This window comes from Schistocerca piceifrons, unplaced genomic scaffold, assembly GCF_021461385.2.
Source record: "Schistocerca piceifrons isolate TAMUIC-IGC-003096 unplaced genomic scaffold, iqSchPice1.1 HiC_scaffold_904, whole genome shotgun sequence".
NCBI classification, from domain to species: Eukaryota; Metazoa; Arthropoda; class Insecta; order Orthoptera; family Acrididae; genus Schistocerca; species Schistocerca piceifrons.
In genome coordinates, this window is record NW_025729173.1 from 152,329 (window position 1) to 178,179 (window position 25,851).

At 40.0% G+C, this 25,851-nt stretch overlaps 1 protein-coding gene across 1 annotated transcript in view; it reads right to left on the reverse strand.

The window, feature by feature from the left end:
- LOC124771271 overlaps positions 1-24,532 on the reverse strand; it is a 42,118-nt gene extending 17,586 nt beyond the window's left edge. The window contains exons 1-3 of the mRNA XM_047249300.1: positions 21,597-24,532; positions 16,680-21,530; positions 10,441-10,753 (exon numbers count right to left, since the gene is read on the reverse strand). Of these exons, the coding sequence (XP_047105256.1) occupies positions 10,441-10,753; positions 16,680-21,530; positions 21,597-24,532 (8,100 nt within the window). The remainder of the gene's footprint in view (positions 1-10,440; positions 10,754-16,679; positions 21,531-21,596) is intronic.
- Between the last annotated feature and the right edge of the window lie 1,319 nt (positions 24,533-25,851).

Consider the following 25,851-nt stretch of genomic DNA (forward strand, 5'->3'; position numbering starts at 1 on the left):
ACATCATGACAATGATAAATGACATTATCTGCCCATTGGATTTATTCACAGAAAAATTTACTTTCCCATTAATCTAAAAATATTTGCCTGGGTTCCTGCAAGGCAGCTACCCATGACCACGTACAGGGTGATTACAATTAAAGTTAAACTTTCAAACTGCTGTACAAATAACACCACTGATCAGAATGGCGTCAAATTGCAACGGAATATTATCGGAGAAGGGGGAAAACGTACGACAGAAGAAAAATAAATAGTTACAAAATGCAGCAATACATGGCACTGTAAGCATCATAATTTAATAGTGGTTGACTACAAGTGACAAATGAATCATACAACAACGCCTAAGTTGTATGTTCGGCATTAAACAAACTGCACTACTCAGTGTGCATGGGTGTACAGGTGAGATAGTGTTAGTTATACCACGGGAAGGTCATATCACATTGGATGGGAAAAATCGGTTTTTAATCATCCTGAGACCAAAAACTGCATAAAAATCATAAATCTCATTGGTTTTTAACTGTCCTGAGGCCAAAACCGGCATAAAAAGCATCAATCAAAATCAGATCGGATCATTAATTTATGTGTGACTGGCGCAAAACATGTTCACTATGTTGTCCACTGTTTTCTGCAACATGTTGAAATCAAGAAACAGCATGTTCCACAACTAATTGAAGTATTTCCGAGGTGAGGTTCAGAATGTGTTAACAATGTAATGAAATCCTAAACTCAGATTGGAATGTATACCACAGAGACAGGCTGGACAGTGAAGGGGGAGGCATGTTTATAGCAAAGCTATTGTGACTGAAGGATAATTTGGAAAATATTTTGTGTAGATTTCCCCACCATGTTATAGTTCTGGGTGGAGATTTTAATTTGCCGGATATAGACTGGGAGACTCAAACGTTCATAACGGGTGGCAGGGACAAAGAATCCAGTGAAATTTTTTAAAGTGCTTTATCTGAAAACTACCTTGAAGAGTTAAACAGAGAACCGACTCGTGGCGATAACATATTAGACCTTCTGGTGACAAACACACCCGAACTATTTGAAACAGTTAACCCAGAACAGAGAATCAGCGATCATAAAGTGGTTACTGCATCGATGATTTCAGCCATAAATAGAAATAATAAAAAAGGTAGGAAGATTTTTCTGTTTAGCAAAAGTGACAAAAAGCAGATTACAGAGTACCTGACAGCTCAACACAAAAGTTTTGTCTCAAGTACAGATAGTGTTGAGGATCAGTGGACTAAGTTCAAAACCATTGTACAATATGCGTTAGATGAGTATGTGCCAAGCAAGATCATAAGAGATGGAAAAGAGCCACCATGGTACAACAACCGAGTTAGAAAACTGCTGCGGAAGCAAAGGGAACTTCACAGCAAACATACACACAGCCAAAGCCTTGCAGACAAACAAAAATTACGCGAAGCGAAATGTAGTGTGAGGAGGGCTATGTGAGAGGCATTCAATGAATTCGAAAGTAAAGTTCTATGTACTGACTTGGCAGAAAATCCTAAGAAATTTTGGTTTTATATCAAAGCGGTAGGTGGATCAAAACAAAATGTCCAGACACTCTGTGACCAAAATGATACTGAAACAGAGGATGACAGACTAAAGGCCGAAATACTAAATGTCTTTTACCAAAGCTGTTTCACAGAGGAAGACTGCACTGTAGTTTCTTCTCTAGATTGTTGCACAGATGACAAAATGGTAGATAATGAAATAGATGACAGAGGGATAGAGAAACAATTAAAATCGCTCAAAAGAGGAAAGGCCGCTGGACCTGATGGGATACCAGTTCGATTTTACACAGAGTACGCGAAGGAAATTGCCCCCCTTCTTGCAGCGGTGTACCGTAGGTCTCTAGAAGAGCGTAGCGTTCCAAAGGATTGGAAAAGGGCACAGGTCATCCCCGTTTTCAAGAAGGGACGTCGAACAGATGTGCAGAACTATAGACCTATATCTCTAACGTCGATCAGTTGTAGAATTTTGGAACACGTATTATGTTCGAGTATAATGACTTTTCTGGAGACTAGAAATCTACTCTGTACGAATCAGCATGGGTTTCGAAAAATACGATCGTGTGAAACCCAGCTCGGGCAATTCGTACACGAGACTCAAGAGGGCCATAGACACGGGTTCACAGGTAGATGCCGTGTTTCTTGACTTCCGCAAGGCGTTCGATACAGTTCCCCACAGTCGTTTAATGAACAAAGTAAGAGCATATGGACTATCAGACCAATTGTGTGATTGGATTGAAGAGTTCCTAGATAACAGAACGCAGCATGTCATTCTCAATGGAGAGAAGTCTTCCGAAGTAAGAGTGATTTCAGGTGTGTCGCAGGGGAGTGTCGTAGGACCGTTGCTATTCACAATATACATAAATGACCTTGTGGATGACATCGGAAGTTCACTGAGGCTTTTTGCAGATGATGCTGTGGTGTATCGAGAGATTGTAACAATGGGAAATTGTACTGAAATGCAGGAGGATCTGCAGCGAATTGATGCGTGGTGCAGGGAATGGCAATTGAATCTCAATGTAGACAAGTGTAATGTGCTGCGAATACATAGAAAGATAGATCCCTTACCATTTAGCTACAAAATAGCAGGTCAGCAACTGGAAGCAGTTAATTCCATAAATTATCTGGGACTAGGCATTAGGAGTGATTTAAAATGGAATGATCATATAAAGTTGACTGTCGGTAAAGCAGATGCCAGACTGAGATTCATTGGAAGAATCCTAAGGAAATGCAATCCGAAAACAAAGGAAGTAGGTTACAGTATGCTTGTTCGCCCACTGCCTGAATACTGCTCAGCAGTGTGGGATCCGCACCAGATAGGGTTGATAGAAGAGATAGAGAAGATCCAACGGAGAGCAGCGCTCTTCGTTACAGGATTATTTAGTAATCGCGAAAGCGTTACGGAGATGATAGATAAACTCCAGTGGAAGACTCTGCAGGAGAGACGCTCAGTAGCTCGGTACAGGCTTTTGTTAAAGTTTCGAGAACATACCTTCACCGAAGAGTCAAGCAGTATATTGGTCCCTCCTACGTATATCTCGCGAAGAGACCATGAGGATAAAATCAGAGAGATTAGAGCCCACACAGAAGCATACCGACAGTCCCTCTTTCCACGAACAATACAAGACTGGAATAGAAGGGAGAACCGATAGAGGTACTCAGGGTACCCTCCGCCACACACCGTCAGGTGGCTTGCAGAGTATGAATGTAGATGTAGATGAATGTGTGCGTTGAATGCAGCTAAGTTTGCAATCGGAACACTGAACACAACGTCTTTCAGGCAGCCCCACAGCCAGAAGTCACAAGGATTAACATCAGGTGATTGAGACGGCCAGGCTGTAGGGAAATGGTGGCTGATAATTCTTGCATTTCCAAAACGACGCTTCAGCATCTGCTTTACTGGATTTGCAATGTGTGGAGGTGCACCATCTTGCATAAAAATAATCCCATCCACACATCCATGCTGCTAGAGAGCTGGAATGAGGTGGTTGTACAAAAGACTCTCATAGCACTTACCACTGACGGTACAGGTAAAAGGTCTGGAAGCACTTGTCTCTTCGAAAAAATATGGCCCTATGATAAATGATGTCATAAATCAGTACCACACAGTGACCTTTTCAGGATGAAGTTGTACTGGTTGATTTGCACATGGATTTTCTGTTGCCCATATTTGACAATTCTGTGTATTGACATATCCTGTCAGATGGAAGCGGGCTTCATCTGTCCACAAAATCTTCCACGGCCAATCATTTTCCATTTACATACGAGCAAGAAATTCTAAAGCAAAGGTCTCTCTTGCTGGCAGGTTAACAGGGAGCAACTCGTGCACATGGGTAATTTTGAATGGATAGCAAAGAAGGATGTTTCATACGATTTTACGCACCATGCTCACAGGTATGTCCAATGTTTGGGCAATTCTCCATATCTTCTGGTAAACCTTCCGGGATGTAAGGTCGTGGTCCATGAAACTCTTCAGCTCCTAACGTTTCGGCAAGACTCACCGGAGGAGAAACACCCCTCTGAAGATGTCCAGCGCAGCTCTGGACAAAACGTTAGGAGCTGAAGAGTTTCATGGACCACGACCTTACATCCCGGAAGGTTTACCAGAAGATATGTCATCCGGTCATGAAAGCCTTCATACTATGAATTCTCCATATGCTACACGTTTGCACACCACGACGACTCCTGCATTGCTATGGCCACTGCTTTAACTGAGATTGAATCAATTCGTTTCCTCCCTCTACCAGGTTGCACACCAAAAGAACCCGTCCTTTCGAATTTCCAAATCATTTTCTCCAGACCCACAGCAGTCATCGGACCAATGCCTTTTTTCAAACCCTTCAGTGTCCTAAACTTCCGCAGAGAGACATGTGTGTAGTCATCATTCTTGTAACGAGCTTTAAAAGCAGAGTGCGATCCTGCTTTGAGACAGTCGTGGCACACGTTGCAGATGCAAAAGGAGGGTAAGCCATGTATCCGGCATGTTTATACGAATTTCAATGGGTCATGCGCATGACAGGTGTTTCCATTTACGTATTCTGACACATACAGCGCCACCTATAAATTTTCACATTATTTTTTTTCTTCTGCCATATGTTGGCCCCCTTCTCCGATCCATACGTTTTCCCCCTTCGCCAATAATATTCCATTGCAATTTGACATCATTCTGACCAGTGGTGTTATTTCTACAGTGTTTTGAAAGTTTAAGTTTAGTTATCACCCTGTATGTCTCTCTTTGGGAAGTGAAATAACTGTGTAATAGCACACTGATCAGTTTATATATTTCTGGCTGGCTACTCTTGCGAAATTGTAATAGGTTATTTCTTATTATGTATATAGCGCCAATAATTTGCATATTTGTGTGCAGATTAGTGACATTTAATGAGATGAAATTGCCACTTACTAATCCTTTTGTATCTTTAATCTGATTTATTAGGTCCATGGTGTTTTTATCTGTACATTTCTTTGTATGTGTGTATTATTAGTTAGGCAACTGATTTAGATTTTAGTAAGTATGCTGGATTATTTATGTCATTTACAACAGGCCTCAGAGAAATCTCCTATTTGTGTATTTTAGACTGTGTTCTTAGTTTAGGTGCTTGTGGATTCACTGCTATACAAATCATTTCCTTGCTAGAACGTAGAAAATCACATTTCTTAATTGCTTGTTTAATACATGTCTGAAATTTGTTTGTACGGTCTCTCTCTAATCTCACAATGTTATTAACTCTGAAAAATTATTTTTACACAAAAAAGTCTTCTTTATGCATTATCTCAATTTCATTGTCTTCTTTATGCATTATTACAATTTCACTGCTTTTATTGCTGTAGCATTGTTTGATTGTAATTTTAAGTTTTATGAAAGACTGATCATTCTTATTGACAAATTTTGAAACTAATGAAGTAGAATTATTCCAAAGAGGACAAAGTTACAACATAACTCCAACATTTAATGATGCTAGTATTAAATCCATAACTGCCCATAGTAAATTATCATTAGATACAGCAAATAAAATTGACATATTGTTATAGATACAGCAAAGTTACCAACAATGGAAAAGAACCACATAAGCAACAAATCCGCAGGTTTCATTAATAAGATCAGTGGCAGATAATTCAGAAAAACATACAATCCTATGTTTTACACACAACATAAATTGATTTTCATCAAAGATATAACTTAATACCAAACCATGTCTCTGCCACAAAAATTGATAATGTAACAACCATGCACGAACATGACAAAACAAAAGTAGATCAAATATGAAAAACGACATTTAACAGATTAAAAAATTAACACACACACACACACACACACACACACACACACACACACCGGGTGATCAAAAAGTCAGTATAAATTTGAAAACTGAATAAATCACGGAATAATGTAGATAGAGAGGCACAAATTGACACACATGCTTGGAATGACATGGGGTTTTATTACAACCAAAAAAATACAAATATTCAAAAAATGTCCGACAGATGGCGCTTCATCTGATCAGACTAGCAATAATTAGCATAACAAAGTAAGTCAAAGCAAAGATGATGTTCTTCACAGGAATGCTCAATACGTCCACCATCATTCCTCAACAATAGCTGTAGTCGAGGAATAATGTTGTTAACAGCACTGTAAAGCATGTCTGGAGTTATGGTGAGGCACTAGTTTCGGATGTTGTCTTTCAGCATCCCTAGAGATGTCGGTCGATCACGATACACTTGCACTTGCACCTGCACCTTCAGGTAACCCCAAAGCCAATAATCGCACGGACTGAGGTCTGCATGACGAAAGTGGCAGCTGAGCAAACGACCATCACCAAACAATGCGTGCAAGAGATCTTTCACGCGTATAGCAATATGGGGTGGAGCACCATCCTGCATAAACATCGTACGTTCCAGCAGGTGTTTATCAGCCAGGCTGGGGATGATGCGATTCCATAACATATCGGCGTACCTCTCACCCGTCACAGTAGCAGTTACAAAACCAGAATCACACATTTCCTCGAAGAAAAAAGGCCCGATAACGATAGATGTGGTAAATCGAACCCATACCGTGACTTTCTCGTCATGCAATGGAGTTTCCACAACAGTTCTAGGATTTTCGGTAGCCCAAATTCTGCAGTTGTGGGCATTGACAGAACCTCGGAGTGTGAAATGAGCTTTGTCGGTCCACAACACGTTACTCACCCAATCGTCATCTTCCGCCATCTTTTGAAACGCCCACACCGCAAATGCCCTCCGCTTCACTAAATCGTCAGGTAACAGTTCATGATGCCGATGGATTTTGTACGGATAGCATCGGAGGGTACGCCTAAGTGCCAACCAAACAGTAGTGTATGGAATGCCGGTGTGACGTGCGACTGCACGAGTGCTGACTTCCCTGTGCATAGATGACCCCGCTACAGTCTCCATTTCTTCCTGAACTGTCTCAGCAGCATTACGCCTTGTGCCACTATGGGGTCTATCATCTAGACAACCCGTGGCTTCGAACTACGAAATCATTCTCGCCACAGCTGCATTTGTCAACGGACCTTTACCCATTCAAATCCCCTTCCTATGGCGATAGGATCGTAACGCTGAACTAGTACATTCCCCATTCTGATAATACAGCTTCACTAAAAGTGCCTTTTCAGGTAACGTCAACATGCTGTGACTGCTGGTGCATCTGATTTTCTCTCTCTCATTACAGCTCCTTTTATACACGATTGTCACGCGCAGTCACTGACGTTTTGCTGTCCAGCGCCATCTGTTGGACATTTTGTGAACTTTTTTTTTGTTCTAATAAAACCCCATGTCATTCCAAGCATGTGTGTCAATTTTTACCTCTCTATCTACATTATTCCGTGGTTTATTAAGTTTTCAAATTTACACTGACTTTTTGATCACCCGGTATATATATGTGTGCTGACAATAGCTTTATGTATCTACCTGTTGCCTGAGAATGAGTCATCACTTTAAACTGGTAGCAGTACATAAAATATAACATGCAGCTCTGGTTGGTCATTATTATATTAGTATGCATTTAATATGAAATTATTATTTTGTTTTCTTTCTTGTATTTGAATTTTACAGTTTGTATCTTTCTTGTGTGGTTGTTCTTTCAAAGACTATTTACAAAAACAGTGGCTAATATTCACAATATTGGAAATCCCGTGGGAAGACCTCCACTTTGCAGATACCATTGATGTTCATTCTCATTCTCAAACACTGTAATTTTGCTCCTTTATCATTTTGTTATTGTTTTTAGTCAAATGTAACGATAAATCATTAATATCATATGCAGTTAATAGCAGGTAGGATCAACATGTCAACACTGTTACAGACATATACCACAATGTTGGTATCAACTACACAATCACATAAAGAAAAGGCTGCCATATTGCAGTTCTTGGGATCTGTCAGATACAGTTATCACCAATATGCAGGCAAAGGATTTTGAAGGAACATTACACGCTCTCAATAATTTATTACACATGCAATAAATGTAACATGCAAAAGATCTAAGCTAGTTGTGTCTCATATGGCACTGTTTGAAATCTTTGATGATTTTTTGGGTACCCTCTTTTTTAGTTCGGTTCCATGTAAAAACAAGCTTCATGAAATTGGGGATCACCAGGAAAAGGGGACAGGCACCTAGAACTTCAAAATAAAGGGGGGGGGGAGATACCATCAACTTCATGATAAATTCATCAATTGCCTAAATGTAGGTACATTGTTTACTTCAATTTCCTTCACTGATATTGGTCAGATGATATGAGGGGTCAGTGATTTCAAAACAGGTAGAGACAGGGCAGATTGACTCAAGTCGTTTTACAAACCAACCCGGTCCATCTCCTTAGTTTTAACTTTTGAGCAAGAGTAACAGTCATTAGCAAGTACAATATCTTTTTAATTTGTTTACAGCATGTTATATGTCTACTTGTGTATTCCTCACTTCAAATAACTGGAAGTGAACTGACATCTGCCCAACAACCGTTTTTCTCTGCAATTAGGGCATATGTAAATTAACTGTGCATCTTAGGGCCACACTAGTAGTGCAGGAAGTGATTTATTGGGAAAACAACACACTGTGATACAGAAGGTGGAAAACTTCGTATCAAAATTGGAAACTTTGCATCAACAATGGAAGAACCTATAAGAGAATCCTGGAGGATTGTCAGAAGCTCACAAGCAAAGAGGAAAAAGACTATGCTAATACTTCAACAATCATTGCTATGGAAAAAGATAGTGAGTTCTTGATCAATAAACAGTTGAATCAGATAAGATCTTCTGAGTTAGCAGAGGCAGTCATGAAGAGCTGAGGGTGAAGTGAATATGCACTGTGTGTCTATGTGCTTATAATTCAAATTTTAGACATAAATATATTTGAATTAAGAGAACTGGAAAACCCATCCATGTGTAGTTTTAGAATTAACTGTGATCTCACTTGTCAAAGTACCATCTCGAGGAGTATCTTACAATGCTGCAGGGGTTAACCAATATTGAAAATGGATGGCGAAGCTGTTTATTGCTTGAAAATGTTCGTGTGAGAGAAGCAATTTGATTTGTGACCACAAGAAGAGAATGAAATTTGTGATTTTGTATTTTCCTTATCGCAGTGCATGTTGAGGCATGGTTCTAAGCCACTTCTGAGGCCAGAACACTGTATTTAGTTTTCAGTATGCTCTAATACTTTATACATGTCAAACTTTCTTGTAGGTTTATCAAAAACTGGAAAATCGTTCATGGTACCTGCCTCCTGTTCAGTTTCCATTAAACAGAGGTTTACAAATCCACCTAACCACGATGATGGATCTCTATTAAAATCTAAATGTTGAAGGAGCTTGCTCTCTGACATACATAGGGATTCATAAAGAACTAAAATACATACAGCTGATTGAATTTTACAAAAAAAGAAGTACAAATGAGAATAGATCAACATCCATAAAATATCCACAATGGCAATGTGTGCCTGTTGAGGACTTAACACTTCCACTACTCGGTGAGTTGTTTCCTTTACTCCTCAATTATTTACGTTCTGTCAGAGCTTTCCATACCACATTTAGGAATTATTCAATAGCCACCACAACTAGGTCTAGATAGAGCCACTGGTTTCTCTTGACAAAAAAACTACTTAGTCAATGCAAGAGCATCACAAAGATGTTCAATAAACTCTGGTGGGTGACCCTACGAATGTGTCTCACTTTTGAAACTTTAGTAGTCCACATTACAATATGAATAATGAAATCTATTACCTTGTGGAACATGGGTATTACTTAATTAACTAGACAGTAAAATTAGGAAATTTGGGTTTGTAAAGAGGGGGCATCAAAAATTAAATAATGGAGAAACCAGGATACAGTAATGACAATATTATGAGAAGGATAGTTGCTACTCACCATTATAGTGTTGCAGCATATAGAGCAATATGGTGAGTAGCAACTATCCTTTTCATTACAAGGGTATCAAAAACTGTTATTCTCGTAAACTATCTATGAATGGAATAGTATGTGGAGAAATGATTCTGGTACACCACATACCCCCATCCCCTTTATACAATGCATGCTGCCCACTTGTGTAAATATGTAAATGTTAAGTCCTTTTGTCACACTCTTACCATCAATACATTCAACCATCTCCTCATTTTTACCTATACCTCTCATAAGAGGAGGAAGGGGTGGAGGGGAGGGGAAGACAAAATTAAAATAGAAAATTAAGAAATCAGTTCTTGACGTTAACATCCAATGCCTGTTTCAGCGAATAGTTGCAAGTAAGTTTATTTGTTGGAAATAATAGATCTCTTACCATTATTTGACCACAAGTATGACAATATCAAAATTTTAGCTGTATTAAATGATACACAGAAATAAAAAGGTTTTATAATCATCAATACGTATTGCTTACAAAGATATAATAAATGAAACTGGAAAACTTTACTTACATCACAGGAATGATTGATGAACCTCGCTGCATTGCCACGCATAGTAGCATCCACCACTAACTGATCATCAATTCTAAACATGTAACAACCGATGCCTTTAGATTCATACAATTTCTCCCTCTTGTCTGTAAGAGTTGAACGAATGACTTCACCTGCATACTCTATAACCATCTCACCAGATTCAATATCTCTAAGACAAAACAGTCCTCTTCCATGAATATGGGACTGGTAAACACCAACAGCTTTGTTTGGGTTTGTTCCTTTCAAATGCCGGAAACGCATAGCCATTGGCAGGTTGGAGCTCGTTGCACGCCTGAAATTAAAGATATTTCAATACTCAAAAATGAAACTGTATTATGATAACATCATGTGGAAATTACAAAGTCCTGGTGTGGGCTAAATGAAAACAATGATATCCCCCTTCATTTTTGTATCCAACACTCAACTCAAGAGTACTCCAAACTGAATTCTTTAACACAGAATCTAATCATCCTAAAGGAATAAAATGCAGAAAGGTTGTATGGAACAGTGAATGATTTTCAAGACACAAAATCTAAACTGTGAATTAACTTTGCCTGCAATTGTAATGCAATGTGCAAATACAAATAAACAAAGTAGCTCACTTTTACCACACAATCTATCATTCTGGGAATGTCTATCACTTTTTGGCGCTTCTTCCAGCAATAAGTGCACTCTAACTGCTATCCTTTATTTCAAAGTTTAATGCAACATTCAAACAATAATTCACTATTTCAGTTACTTTATTACACATTACATTTACACATGCTGTCTGGCAGGAATATTCTTGGCATCTTAAAATACCAATTAACTTTCTACCATGAATCAAAGAGCACATGAAAATATAAAAACCATGTAATACAAAGCATAGTGTTGCCCCTATCAGAACAAAAGTTAATAAGAAAGAACGCAATAATAATAATTCAAAGGGTAATAAAATATTTTTCGAAAGAAGAAGAAGAAAAAGATGAAAGACAGAGTAAAACAGTTGCATTCCACCTCTAAGAATAAGTATATCCAGTCTCAGAAAGATGATTCCCATGTTTGAAGAAGGGATCAACCCACTCCATGCACATCTGCATATCTCAGAAGAAATTTTTTTAAACTCTTGTAACTTTTACACATACCTGCTGTGACAAAGTTGGACACACTTGAGATTTTCAGTCTTTGTCAGTGCACCCTTTGGATGCTGTGCTCAAACAAATACTGACTGGATAAAAACATATTTCAGTAGCTATGGTCATTGAGGGCAAAGATTCTTTATCTGTTTCACTCTTTTGACATCCCGATGTGTCATCTCTACTCATCGCAGCTATCACAGTTCCAAGTAGGAGCATGTAGTGCTCTATGGGGGACTGAAGAGAGATGTGATTACGTACACACTTGCTTCTTCACACAAGTATTATATAGTGCATAATTATCGGAAATATACAAGGGTTGGACAAAAATATGGAAACACGAAGAGAAATGCACACTTGAATGCAAATGCAGATACCAATCAAGCCTTCAGGTTTCGCTGTTATATTTGACCATGAACAGCATTGTGCAATGTTCCCAATGCATTGCAAGTGTCAGTCATTTTCAGAACAGTGTACTGTGTAGTTGTGAGTGCATTATTTCAGAGCTAAGTGAATTCAAACATGGGCAAATTGTTGGTGCTAGTATGGTGGATGATTCTGTAACCAGGTACCTGAAATGTCTCACATTTCGAGAGTCGCCATATAGAAGATTTATACCACACATAATGAAAGTGGAAAATCATCATCTGCTAAGTCACAATGCAGACAGAAGTGTGTGCTGAGCGATTGTGACAGACACCCACTGAAGAGAATTGTGAAAAAAAATAAGGGAACAACACATGCAAAGTGCTGCAGAACTGAATGTCACACTCATCAACCATATCAGCACCAAAACAAAATTAAAGGAGTTCCATAGTGACGCAAATGGATGTAACAGGAAAACGTCGTGCTGAAGCTGTAAAACCTGGACAATGGGGCAACAGAAGAAAGTCATTTGGTTCTACGAGTCTTGCTTCGCACTGTTTCTAACTTCTAACTGAGTTTATATCCCAAAAGTGAAACATGGCAGAGGTTCGGTGATGATTTGAGCAGCCATATTGTGGTACTGCATGGGCCCTGTGGGTAATCTACAAGGCCACATTACTCCCAAGGATTGCTTGTCCATCCCATGGTACAATGGTTGTTCCTCAATGGTGTTGCTGTGTCCCAAGTTGACAGCATCCCTTTTTACACAGCTCACATCATCCAGACCTGGTTTTTAAGCATGAGGATGAATTGTCACATCTCCCGTGTCAACAAGTCACCCGATTTCAATATTATCAAGCATATATGGTCTAGCTCAACGAGTCTGGGGTTCCAAAACACCTGGTATCCTTACTAAGAGGTCTTTATAATAGCCATACGAGGTGCATTCAAGTTCTAAGGCCTCCGATTTTTTTTTCTAATTAACTACTCACCCGAAATCGATGAAACTGGCGTTACTTCTCGACGTAATCGCACTGCAGACGTACACATTTTTCACAATGCTGACGCCATGATTCCATGGCAGCGGCGAAGGCTTCTTTAGGAGTCTGTTTTGACCACTGGAAAATCGCTGAGGCAATAGCAGCACAACTGGTGAATGTGTGGCCACGGAGAGTGTCTTTCATTGTTGGAAAAAGCCAAAAGTCACTAGAAGCCAGGTCAGGTGAGTAGGGAGCATGAGGAATCACTTCAAAGTTGTTATCACGAAGAAACTGTTGCGTAACGTTAGCTCGATGTGCGGGTGCGTTGTCTTGGTGAAACAGCACACGCGCAGCCCTTCCCGGACGTTTTTGTTGCAGTGCAGGAAGGAATTTGTTCTTCAAAACATTTTTGTAGGATGCACCTGTTACCGTAGTTGCCCTTTGGAACGCAATGGGTAAGGATTACGCCCTCGCTGTCCCAGAACATGGACACCATCATTTATTCAGCACTGGCGGATACCCGAAATTTTTTTGGTGGCAGTGAATCTGTGTGCTTCCATTGAGCTGACTGGCGCTTTGTTTCTGGATTGAAAAATGGCATCCACATCTCATCCATTGTCACAACCGACGAAAAGAAAGTCCCATTCATGCTGTTGTTGCGCGTCAACATTGTTTGGCAACATGCCACACGGGCAGCCACGTGGTCATCTGTCAGCATTCGTGGCACCCACCTGGATGACACTTTTCGCATTTTCAGGTTGTCATGCAGGATTGTGTGCACAGAACCCACAGATATGCCAACTCTGGAGGCGATCTGTTCAACAGTCATTCGGCGGTCCCCCAAAACAATTCTCTCCACTTTCTCGATCATGTCGTCAGACCGGCTTGTGCGAGCCCGAGGTTGTTTCGGTTTGTTGACACACGATGTTCTGCCTTCATTAAACTGTTGCACCCACGAACGCACTTTCGACACATCCATAACTCCATCACCTCCTTCAACTGTCGATGAATTTCAATTGGTTTCACACCACGCAAATTCAGAAAACGAATGATTGCATGCTGTTCAAGTAAGGAAAACGTCGCCATTTTAAGTATTTAAAACAGTTCTCATTCTCGCCGCTGGCGGTAAAATTCCATCTGCGGTACGGTGCTGCCATCTCTGGGACATATTGACAATGAACGCGGCCTCATTTTAAAACAATGCGCATGTTTCTATCTCTTTCCAGTCCGGAGAAAAAAAATCGGAGGCCTTAGAACTTGAATGCACCTCGTACTGCAACCATAAAAGTAGATGGTGAATACTCGAAATTTTTTGATGTGACTAACAGCGTCAGATAAGGTTGCATACTGTCACTTCAGCTATACAATATCTATGCAGAGAGTGTAATCAGGAGAGTGCTGGATGGCTGGGATTTCAATTGGCAGCGGAAAAATTAACAATTTATACTTTGCAGATGATACTACAGGTCATAGCAGGACGTGAGGAAGAACTTTGTAGTCAGGAGTGAGAGATATTAGTCTACACCTTGACCTATTGATAAACATGGGGGGGGGGGGGGGGGGGGGGGGGAGAGAATGGTTATAAATCACCAAGGCATCGATCAAAACCAACTTACAGGATGCTTAAGGAATCTGGAGATAGTGAGTGATTATGTATACCTAGGCGCTCTGATCAATTGCAAAGGAAAGTGTGATAAAGAGATAAGAAGACAAAATCATTCCTGGCCGAGCCGCAATAGTCAAACTCACTAAGATATGGCAGAATCGGGCAATATCCAAGACAATGAAGATGTGCTTGTTAGAAGCATTGGTGTTTCCTGTATTCTTATATGGATGCAAGATCTGGACCGTGAAAGGTAGTGATAAGAACCGCATTGATGCCTTTGAGATGTGGTGTTGGCGAAAATGCTACATGTATTGTGGACACAAAAAAGAACAAATAATAGAAGAATTTAAAATCACAAGGTTATCTTCTCGTCTCAGCCAAAGATACCTTCAGTTCCTTGGGTACATCTTGAGAAGGAAAGGGGATAATTTAGAGAAGACCAACGTGCAGGGAAAAATTGACAGCAGGAGACCACGTGGGAGAGCAGCGAACAGATGGTTGGATCAAGCGAAGAAGATTAACAGCCTGCAGCTTCACGTCATATTAAGAAAGGCCAAAGATCGCTGTGAAAGGAGACATCTGTCTAAAGTTTCAACTACATAAGAATGAATGAGAAAATGAGGTCACGACACTCAGCAATGAGTAAAAACTAATGATGAATGGGCTAAAAAAAACCATTGTTGGCAGTTTTTTTCCAATGTATGTCAACGTTTTCCTCAGTTTGTAAACTATTGGAAAGCAGTAGGGGAATGAAATTTTATATTCTAAGTTATTATGTGCAAATTTCAGGCTTATTCCATAATTACATCCAGAGATATAAAAAGCAAAAATTCATATTTCTCCACAAGTGGCCTTTTTTCCCCAGCTTACTTTGCTTCACATTATCCACATAAAAACTGATCAAAAATTTGTGTTATTATTTTGCTTAAGAGAGTGCAAAAAGTTGTACAAGGTGGCCAAGTTTTGTTTCTTTCAAGTTGCTGGAGACTATGCATCAAAACTGCCAAACAGTCAGGGATACTCTGTTGAAAGCTGTGCTATGGGGTCAAACAAATGACTATATCTCTGCCAGTATTATATTAGCAAAAGTGTGTTCATTGGGAACATGTGTGAATGTTCACACAAAAATTTCAGCTAAATCAGTGATGTTCATGGGTGAACTACTTCCAAAATTAGACCACTTGTCACGGAATGGCCCAAAGAGAAAATCAAGTTTCACCGTTTCTTTTATGTACCTATCACATCTAAGCCGCTGTGAATGTGATGACTATTTTCATCCTTATGAATGTAAATAAGTATTCTACATTGCTTCAAAATGAACTAAATTTTCCATTTCTGCAGTTTATAGAGAAAACAAGAAACGGATCATAGGATAACAAGAGAGTGTTCACAGTTTCTCTGCACAAGCCTTCTTACACACCAACACACATCTGTAAAGCCCACAGTGTTTTTATCCCAGTGGTAGTTGTTAGGTCTCTATTCAATTTTCATTTTTTTCCTTTTCTGTACCAGATGCACTGTTTGCTCATGCTATGTTACAATAATAGAGAGGTTATTATATCATTACTGTCAAAATTATTTCTATATTATTGCTTAATAGAAGTAGTTGTTTTACAGTGTATGTGATGAAACCCCCCCTCAACCCCACCCTCCCCCCAATTTAACAGTAGATGATATCATGAAATTATAAATTGGTTAGATACAATAGATTAATAAATTCACACTTAGTTGCTATTACAGCATATTTGTAATAAATAGAATTTAAACATTGGAAAGAGTAAAGATAGCCTCTTGCCATATAACCAAGGCACATACAGACGACTCAACATACAGTTAAGTTCTTGGGCATGTCACCTTCAATGCTAGTGAGTGAGTGTGTGTGTGTGTGTGTGTGTGTGTGTAGATGCGTGAGAGAGAGAGAGGGGGGGGGGGGGTGTGTGGAGGGGGTGTCTTGGTCCAAATGGATGACCCCCCTTTCTTTTTTTCTTATTGGTGCCTCCGTTATTGCTCAGAACTTTATATAGTGAGTTGTTATTTTTACTCTTTCTGTTGTTTTTATTCCACCTACGAAGAATGGATTTTTTTCAGTACCATATTACTACTTAAGTAATTACATAAATGCATGACACTACAATATATCACAAAACCTACCTGTTGCTCATTAACTCGCTGTCATTTTGTTGAACAAATTTCGGAGGGTTCCTGTGGCTGGAGGCCAGCCAACTGAACATGTCATAAGGTCTTCGAGATTTAAAAGGTTCAGTCCTAATGCATCCACTTTTATTAGGAGGTGGCAAAGTGTCCAAGTCATCCTCTGGTCGTGATGTCCGTTGTTTGTGGTAACGAGGTTTGTATTTCACACATCGACCAACTCCTGGTAATTGTTCAACGAGATATCTAACAGCATTATGCTTCAAGCCGAGAATCTGTAAACTTTTCTGCGTCAAACTAAATGGATTCTGTGGTAGTGGTGGCATTTTGTTCACAATTCGAGCATTCTGAACAGCATCAAACACTTTCTGCCATGCCTCACTAAACGATTTTGAAGTGCAACAAAAACCATCTTGAGAACAGATTTCATACATAATATAAGATGATTTTTCTTCAGAATTTTCTCCATTACAGTATACTGGTGATGTGTCCCTACTGTCATCACCACCATTATCATCCTCGTCACCACTATCGTCTTCATTCTCATCCTCGTCACCTTCGTCACAATCATTGTCACCATTTTCTTCCTCTTCCTCCTCGTCCTCATCTTCACAACATTCGGTATCGTCATCCTCTTCATCATTGTAACCATTAGTACCACTGTCATCGACATTCTTTTCAGTAGTCAAATCACGTATATCTGGCCTACTGTCTTTCTCAATACTGCCACCAGTATTACAATCACTGTGAGCTCCAAATCTGCTATAAGCATCACCAGCATTATCTTCATCACTGACATCCATGTAGTTGCCCCTGTTATTGGTAGCACTTCTGCCGCCGCCGCCGCCACAGCCGCCACCACCACTGCCACCACCACCGCCACAGCTACTGCCATCACAGTCATCTTTTGGCAATGGAGATGCTGCTCTTTCTTTTTCAGTGTCACTGCTATATACAGACACATCAGCAATTACTTGTGGAACAGTGTTGCATGTGAAAAAGGATTTCCTCTCTTCTGGACAATTTGTCTGAGTGTGCAGTCGTGCCACATTCTGTTCATCATATTGTGGGCTGCTGACAGAAGTGTTACATTCTGATGAAGGCTTTCTTTTCGGAGAACGGTCCAAGCTGATTCCAGAGGTACACTCTACATCCTCCTCCTCGTCTCTGTTCACAAGTACAGCTTCTGCAAAGGTATCACTTTCCACAACATCAACAAAATTAACATTCTGCAGTTTCAAAATACGGCTTTCGTCATTTGTTAGAGATGTACTGAACTTTCCCTGCTTTTGCAAAATAGGTTTTGATGAAGATAATTTGTCAGATAAATTACTAGCTTTTACTTTGATATTATTATGTCTGTTTACAGATGTTTTAGAGGGTGGGATTGCGTCAGTAATGTGTAACACTGACCTGCCGTTCCCTTCTTTATCTGGCTCTTCAACTGAATTATCATTAACTGGACTGGTTTGTCTAGTAGCCAATCTTTTGTATTTTCCATGTGACAGTGTTTCCCTCTTGCAGGGAGATTCTGTTACTTTGTGTCCAGGGCGTCTACTGATGACTGTAGGTGCTGACGTATTGAACGTGGACGTATCATTATTGCAAAGTTGATCTTTAGAGGAAGGATTGTGGTTATAGCTAATTGCTCGATTTGGCAAATTAGCAATACATTTTGGTTCATTATATTCTGTGCTAACTTCTAGACTGTGGTCCGGTTCTCTATTGATTACCCACAATTCGCTAGGATTATTTGTCAGATGTGCTGGAATATCCGAAGATTTTTGATTAAAACTGAGAGCTCCGTCTTCCGTTACTACATGCGTCAGCACTTGTCCTCCTATTGCTGCCTCACAGCGCTTCTTACATGCACAGCAAACATCAAATGCATAGCAATACACACATGAACAGCAAATTTGGTTTTTCTTTCTTGTTGACACTGATTCTGCACGCTTTGTAAGGATAGTGGTATTAGATTGCAGACATGTGCAGAATATCTGATGTCCACTGTTTTCAGACAGCTGCTGCTCTGCTTGGATAAGGCAGTCCTCACGGTCAGACTGTGACTTGCCTGAACATTTGTCACAAGCATTTCTGACAGGTGACGCAGGAGGACTCGTGTTAACACCACTGGTCACACATCTAGGTGTTATAATTCTTGCCATTTCAAAACGTGTGTGGGCACCAAGTCTAGGATTCATGATCTTTGTTTTATCATAGGGCGTGTTGACACCAGTGCTTACGCGCCTGGGTGTCATTATCTTCGGAAATTCAGAATCGGCGTTAACAAAGTTGCTCACACGTCTGGGCGTCATGATCTTCGGAAATTCAGAATCAGCGTTAACAAAGTTGCTCACACGTCTGGGCGTCATGATCTTCGGAAATTCAGAATCGGCGTTAACAAAGTTGCTCACACGTCTGGGCGTCATGATCTTCGGAAATTCAGAATCGGCGTTAACAAAGTTGCTTACACGTCTGGGCGTCATGATCTTCGGAAATTCAGAATCGGCGTTAACAAAGTTGCTCACACGTCTGGGCGTCATGATCTTCGGAAATTCAGAATCGGCGTTAACAAAGTTGCTCACACGTCTAGGTGTAATGATCTTTGGAAATTCAGAATTTGTGCTAACACATCTTGGTGTCGTGATCTTTGGAAATTCAGGTTTTGTGCTAGCACATCTCGGTGTCATGATCTTTGGAAATTCAGGTTTTGTATCGTTTGACATATCAAAGGATGTGTTCACACCAGTGCTCACACATTTAGGTGTTACGATCTTTGGAAATTCAGGATTTATGCTAACACTACTGCCCACACATCTAGGTGTCATGATCTTTGGAAATTCATGATCAGTGCTAACACTACTGCTCACACGTCTAGGTGTCATGATCTTTGGAAATTCATGATCTGTGCTAACACTATTGCTCACACGTCTAGGTGTCATGATCTTTGGAAATTCATGATCTGTGCTAACACTATTGCTCACACGTCTAGGTGTCATGATCTTTGGAAATTCATGATCTGTGCTAGCACTACTGCTCACACGTCTAGGTGTCATGATCTTTGGAAATTCATGATCTGAGCTAGCACTACTGCTCACACGTCTAGGTGTCATGATCTTTGGAAATTCATGATCTGTGCTAACACTACTGCTCACACATCTAGGTGTCATGATCTTTGGAAATTCATGATCTGTGCTAACACTACTGCTCCCACGTCTAGGTGTCATGATCTTTGGAAATTCATGATCTGTGCCAACACTACTGCTCACACGTCTAGGTGTCATGATCTTTGGAAATTCAGAAATCGGGCTACCATTATTGCTCACACATCTGGGTGTCATGACCTTTGACATTTCAAAGCACGTATGCCCACCACTGTTTACACACCTAGGAGTCACAACACTAGACATTTCAGGGGCCACATCAACACTGGTGCTCGCACATCTGGGTGTCACAATCTTTGTCATTTCAGGGATTGTTCGCCTGCGATTCTCGCTTCTCATAACTGTCTTTAACGTAACTGATGTACACGTGCTAGATGATTCAGGGTACTGAACAGCTTGATCCTCTGTGCACACTTGTTGAACTGGCAAGAAAGAGTGATCATACGAAGGCACTTGCATGCTGACAGTCGAAGGTGGGCAGTTTACATACTCTGTATTTCTAACAGGGGAATTTGAAATAGGAGTTTGTTGGTTAATAATAAGGTAACTTGGCTGGACTTCCACAACAGGTTCTAATGTTAATTCAATTACAGATCCTAATTTGCTAGCCTGAAACACTTGTGTCGTAGTTGCTGAAAAACTGCTACTCGCAGCAACCACACCAGGTAGAGCAGCAGAGACAAGTTGGCTCGAAGACATAACTGTATTACTGACTACTGTCTCATAATTTGAAATATACATAGGCTGTCCAGCTAAATACATTCCTCCTGGCTGTGTCCCATACATTTCCAAAGATGGCGTACAACCAATCATTGTCTGCTCTGCCGAAACACAATGAACCGCATTTTGCTGTGTGGGAGGAAGTACTGTCCCAAGAAATGCAGAATGGGGAGCTGGTGACTGGACATTTGGCATCAAGGGAAGCCTTACAAAACTTTCTGGTGCCTGAACAGGGTAATTTCCTGAGACTAAAGGATTTGCACTGACAAACTGTTGTTTGTTATACCCATTAGAATGTGTATCAATAGTTGCAACCAGCTGTAAGTTCTGTCCTGTTTGTTGCTGGAAAGCTTCAATAAATGTAGGAACAACGCTTGGAGATGGTACCTGCTGCATTATTACTGCTGGTGCATTAGAATGCTGACTCGACTGAACCTGGATGTAGCTGTTACCCTGACACAGATGCTGTTGATAATGCGGATCGGTATCTACAATCGACGTATGGGTACTCACCCCGTCGACCACATTACTCTCAACTTCAAACTTCGAGGATGACTTCAATTTCAGTCTTTCAAGTACAGGTGAGTTCTGAGGAGGTGTAGCAGAGCACTCAACACTTTCACTCCGCATAGACAAATCTGTGGCATCAGTCTCTCCCAGAACACTTTCACCTACATTACAACAAGATTCAGTTGTATCAAACTGCTGCTTTTTGGTGCATTCTTCCTCACTAGAGCGTGTATTTTCTGAATCACTTTCACTTGTCGAAAGCATAAAATCATTGCAGCATGTTGACAAATGGCGCTCAAAACTTTTCTTTGTCCTGTAGGTACAGCGACACTGAGTGCAGCGCACTGGCTCTTCTTCAGTATCATATGTCTTGTACCAACTCTTTCCGTGCGCCTGGCTTGAGCTAGAGCTACAGTTACAAACAGCTCCAAAATTACCTCCAGAATTAAAATCTGAACTGCAACGTTGACATTGGCCACAACTTCTCAATGATGAGGAACTTGCTTCGTAAGCACAGTCTGACAGCTTTTCATCATCAGAACGAGGAGATCGACCACCTTCACTGCCACTGCTACTCAAGGGATCGACAGTACCATCTAACTGGAGGAATCGTGTTTGTGGGCGGCTGTTCCAAGGTAGGAATTTGTTTTCCTTCCCTTCTTCCTTTGTGAGTGTGACTTTCCCCTTACTGCTGTCCGACGGCGACTCCTCATCGACTCCGCACTTGAGTTCTGCAGGTGACTCAGTTGCAGTAGATGAAACACCCGACGGCGGTGATCTTGAAAGTGTTACGTGACCACATTCTGGCAAGCGCAATTCCTGCAAAGTATGTGATGCATCTGAATCAACAATAACAACAAAAGGATTTTCACACACACTCCTTCCAACGGTGTGAGATAATTTCCGTCTTTTGTATGCCGAAGAGTAGTTACCATCACGTTTACAATTCCATGTCGTACTACACGCTCGTTTCCGTCTTTTAGGAGGTTCATCAGATGTAATGTCGACAACATTATTGTGTTTTGTTCTTCTCAGTTTCATTCTCTTGGTTCGTTTTACTTTATTTTTACTCAAACCGGCATTCTCTGCAGACTTTTGCTTTGAAAGAGTGCTCTTGTGGCACAAATCATCTTGATCTTGCACACTCACTTCTAGAAAACCAGGTTTTTTGGTGTTTCCCATATGGTGATTATTTATGAGATTAGCCTCATCTGTACTACTAATTTCTTTTTCTGTCACTGATGGATCATTCCCATAAAATCCATCACTTTTCTCCATAGCCCCCATTTCTTCATATACCATCAGCTTCGGTAATATATCCTGCATTGAAATGCCATCTATAAGGTCGTGAGGCAGATCTTCAAAAATAGCTTCTTTTAGTTCAGGAGGCAAAAGATCAGCTGCATTTTGTGAGTCATGAAGTGAATTCTCATCAACATCTTTACTGCTCACAATGTCTAACATGTAATTGACAACCTGATAAACAATTTTATCATCAAGTGAATGACACTTTCGCTTATTCTGATACTTGCGGTACGGAATTCGTCTTTTAAATTTGGAAAATTTCTTCTGGTTAATTTTAGAAGATAATTTTGAGTTATCTTTCAGATTCTTTGTGTCATTTGTTTTAATTTCATGTCTCCATTTGGAAATTTCATTAAGTTTTTCCTCGACTACATGCCTTTCTTGACTATGATCTACTGTCATGTGTTTTCCACAGTCAGGAGACTGAGGTACATTTTTATTACATAGCACAGTTTTAATGTGATATCGAACTATTCTCCACGGTTCTATCGAAGACCAAAATAATCTTGTACACGAAAACCCATTTGGTATAATAGCCTCTGGAGTATCAGAAACTTCACTAACAAATTCTCCTATATTTTCAACTGAAAGTGAACCAATCATTAACCTAACCTTTTTAGGTTCAGCAAACTTCTTCTTTTTACGGTCTAGTTCCACATAAATTGGGCGGCATATTTCAAAATCTGATTCATTGTGCAGAACTTTACCAGTGGCACCTTTTGCATGGGATGGGCAGAAAACATTTTTGTCATCCATAAAAGTGCAATTCACTTTCCTCGCACAGGGGAAATGGAAGGTTTCTGGACAATTTCGTGTGCAACATCCTACACTTGCACCTCTTTTTCCACAATGATCACATCGTATCTGACGGCCTCGAGACATTGCACTGTGAACATTCTGTAGTGATCCATCTATTTCCTCAAACACTTCTGCTGACCACAGAGCACAGTTTGTGTGTGCCCATTCATTCTGTCCACAGTACAAAAGTCTGCCTTCTTCAGCGGGCAACCCATCACCAACACCTTTACAAAGGACACAAACTCTATTATCCTGGACAGAATACCCGCTGTAGAAATCATCTAAGGATTTCCCTAACATTTTATCAGGAACAGCATGAAAAGAATCATCCAATATTGACACTTCCATTGAACTATTATGATCATCGGTGCTAGATTTTTCTGAAATGATTCTTCTCCTCTTACTTGGTTGTGAGTTATGTTCACAAACAGGATTATTTGAAACACGTGCAAATTTAGGATTAAACCATGGGAAAACTTCCTGCATATTGTGATAATATAGCTGAAGTAAATCAGAGCAGTGAGATTTATTTAGGATGTCTTCCATTTCCTGATGAAACTGCAGAACTGACGTGTACTCACTGGAATTAACTTTATTTTTTACAGACAGAAATGTTAAGGATGACTTGTGTTTCAAATTTTCCAAACAGTTGCATTCAAGAAACTCATCCTTTGGTATATCATCATTGCACAATTTCTTGGAACTGGCCTCAGTAAAATTTTCAAAGCTCCTGCTGCTGCTACACTGTTCTAATGACAGCAAACGGCTGGAAGCTACAAAACCCAAACATGATAATGCATGTTCCTTCAGCTCCTCTGCATCATTTCCCCCACAAATTTTCAATTCTTCATCAGTGCTGCTAATGCCAGAATCACTTGTAGGTGTCGCAAGTGAAACCTGATGCACTTTAGAAGGCGATTTAGTAGTATCGAAGGCAGAGGTATCAGATAAATCTGTACACTGAACATCAACTTTAACTGGGAAAAGTGAGTTTTGCAAGTCCTTGGAAACACAGTCCTTTACGCGAACAGAACATTCTTTTAAGTTATATTTCTCTCGCCAAAGTCTAAGAGAGTTTTCTGACAGGTATGGTACAACAGTTTGCCCTTGGGAGTGAGGAAAACATTTTTCATCTGAACAGCTATTATGCAAATTATATTCACGATTTGACAATCTCTGATCTCTGGCACAGATATTGTCACGTTTTGAATCTGCCAAAAATTCATTGTTGTCATCATCAACTTCATACGTCGTTTTTACTTCCACACTATATTCTACATTCTCAACATGCAGATCTGTAATACTGAGAAATGTGTTGTCTTCACAATTTGAGTCAGTCTTTTCACCCAAGCACATATTTCCAATGGCAGTGGGATCCGAATGTGTATTTATGTTATCATCATCTATTAAATTGGGATGATATTCACAGTGTTTCTTTGGACTGCATCTGAGCATCGAATAAGCTTTACGATTTTTGCTCAGTAACTTCAGCACAGTTAGGTATCCTGCTTTCATCTCTTCTTCAACAGCATACCACCATGGAGCAGGAGGCTTCTCACAACACTTCCTGTAGGGAAGAAAAAGGGATTACTAAATATTTGAAAAGAGAGAGCACTGAACAATGTTTATAACTATAAGGTGAGAAAGCACAGAAGCCAGCCAGGATAATTTAAAAAAAAAATGTTCATTTTATATTGGAAATTATACACCTACAGGGGAGGGGGAGGGGAAAAAAGAGGGGGGCAGGGGGGGGGCAGATGCTGTTAAAAGGACATTTTACAATGTGTAAGGGTCGAATAGACTATATCCATTTATCACATGTACAAAAATTTGGAAAGTTATTGGTAAAATGTGCTACATTCTTCCTTATTAATGTACATTTGTCATATCAACGGTATGCAATGAAAACCTCATAAGTCGATTTTATTAAATTCTGCAATTGAAGCAAAAAACAGTTTCTTAAAAAATAAAATGGTTTCTTAAAAATAATGTAAAGCAATACAGAAAGTTGCTACATGTGTAACTGTATAGTAGAAGTCCAGTTACTGACAGATTAGAGAAATCTGAGCACTTTCAAATCTTCCTTTGATTATGGAGTCACTGGTTACAGCAATTACCAGTTTTCACAGACAGATGGACTTATGAGGTTTTCACTGACTGCCATTGATATACTGCTTTGTGCAATCTAAAGTTTTAAAAATTATTAAGTTTGTAATCTGCCACTGCTTTCATACTCTGCAAGCCACAAAGTTTTTTATGATGCACACAGGTCTCTCATGTCAGTTTCACTTGTAAATGCACTCCCTTTCCCGTTCTGCAAATTGGTGCTTCTTGTAAGGTAAATCTTGCCTGCAAGCCCCCCTTCCCCGCCCTCCAATTTTATAACCACACGAATGAAGGTGAGCACTACATTCATAGAAAAACATTGTGAAATTTTGAAGGTCAACTTTTTGTAAGCCATTTACGTTATCTTGTCATCTCTCTGATGCTCAAGCATCAACCACATAAACCCATCACAAATTATACAATTCTTCCAAAATTATCACCTTATTTTCTTCTTTCTTTCTTGGAGACTAAAAGTATTAAATGGTTGGAGAAAGCCAATGGGAGTCCAACCTACATCCTTCACACAAGGGCATGTGTTACACACACATTTAACAGCAACTTTTACATAG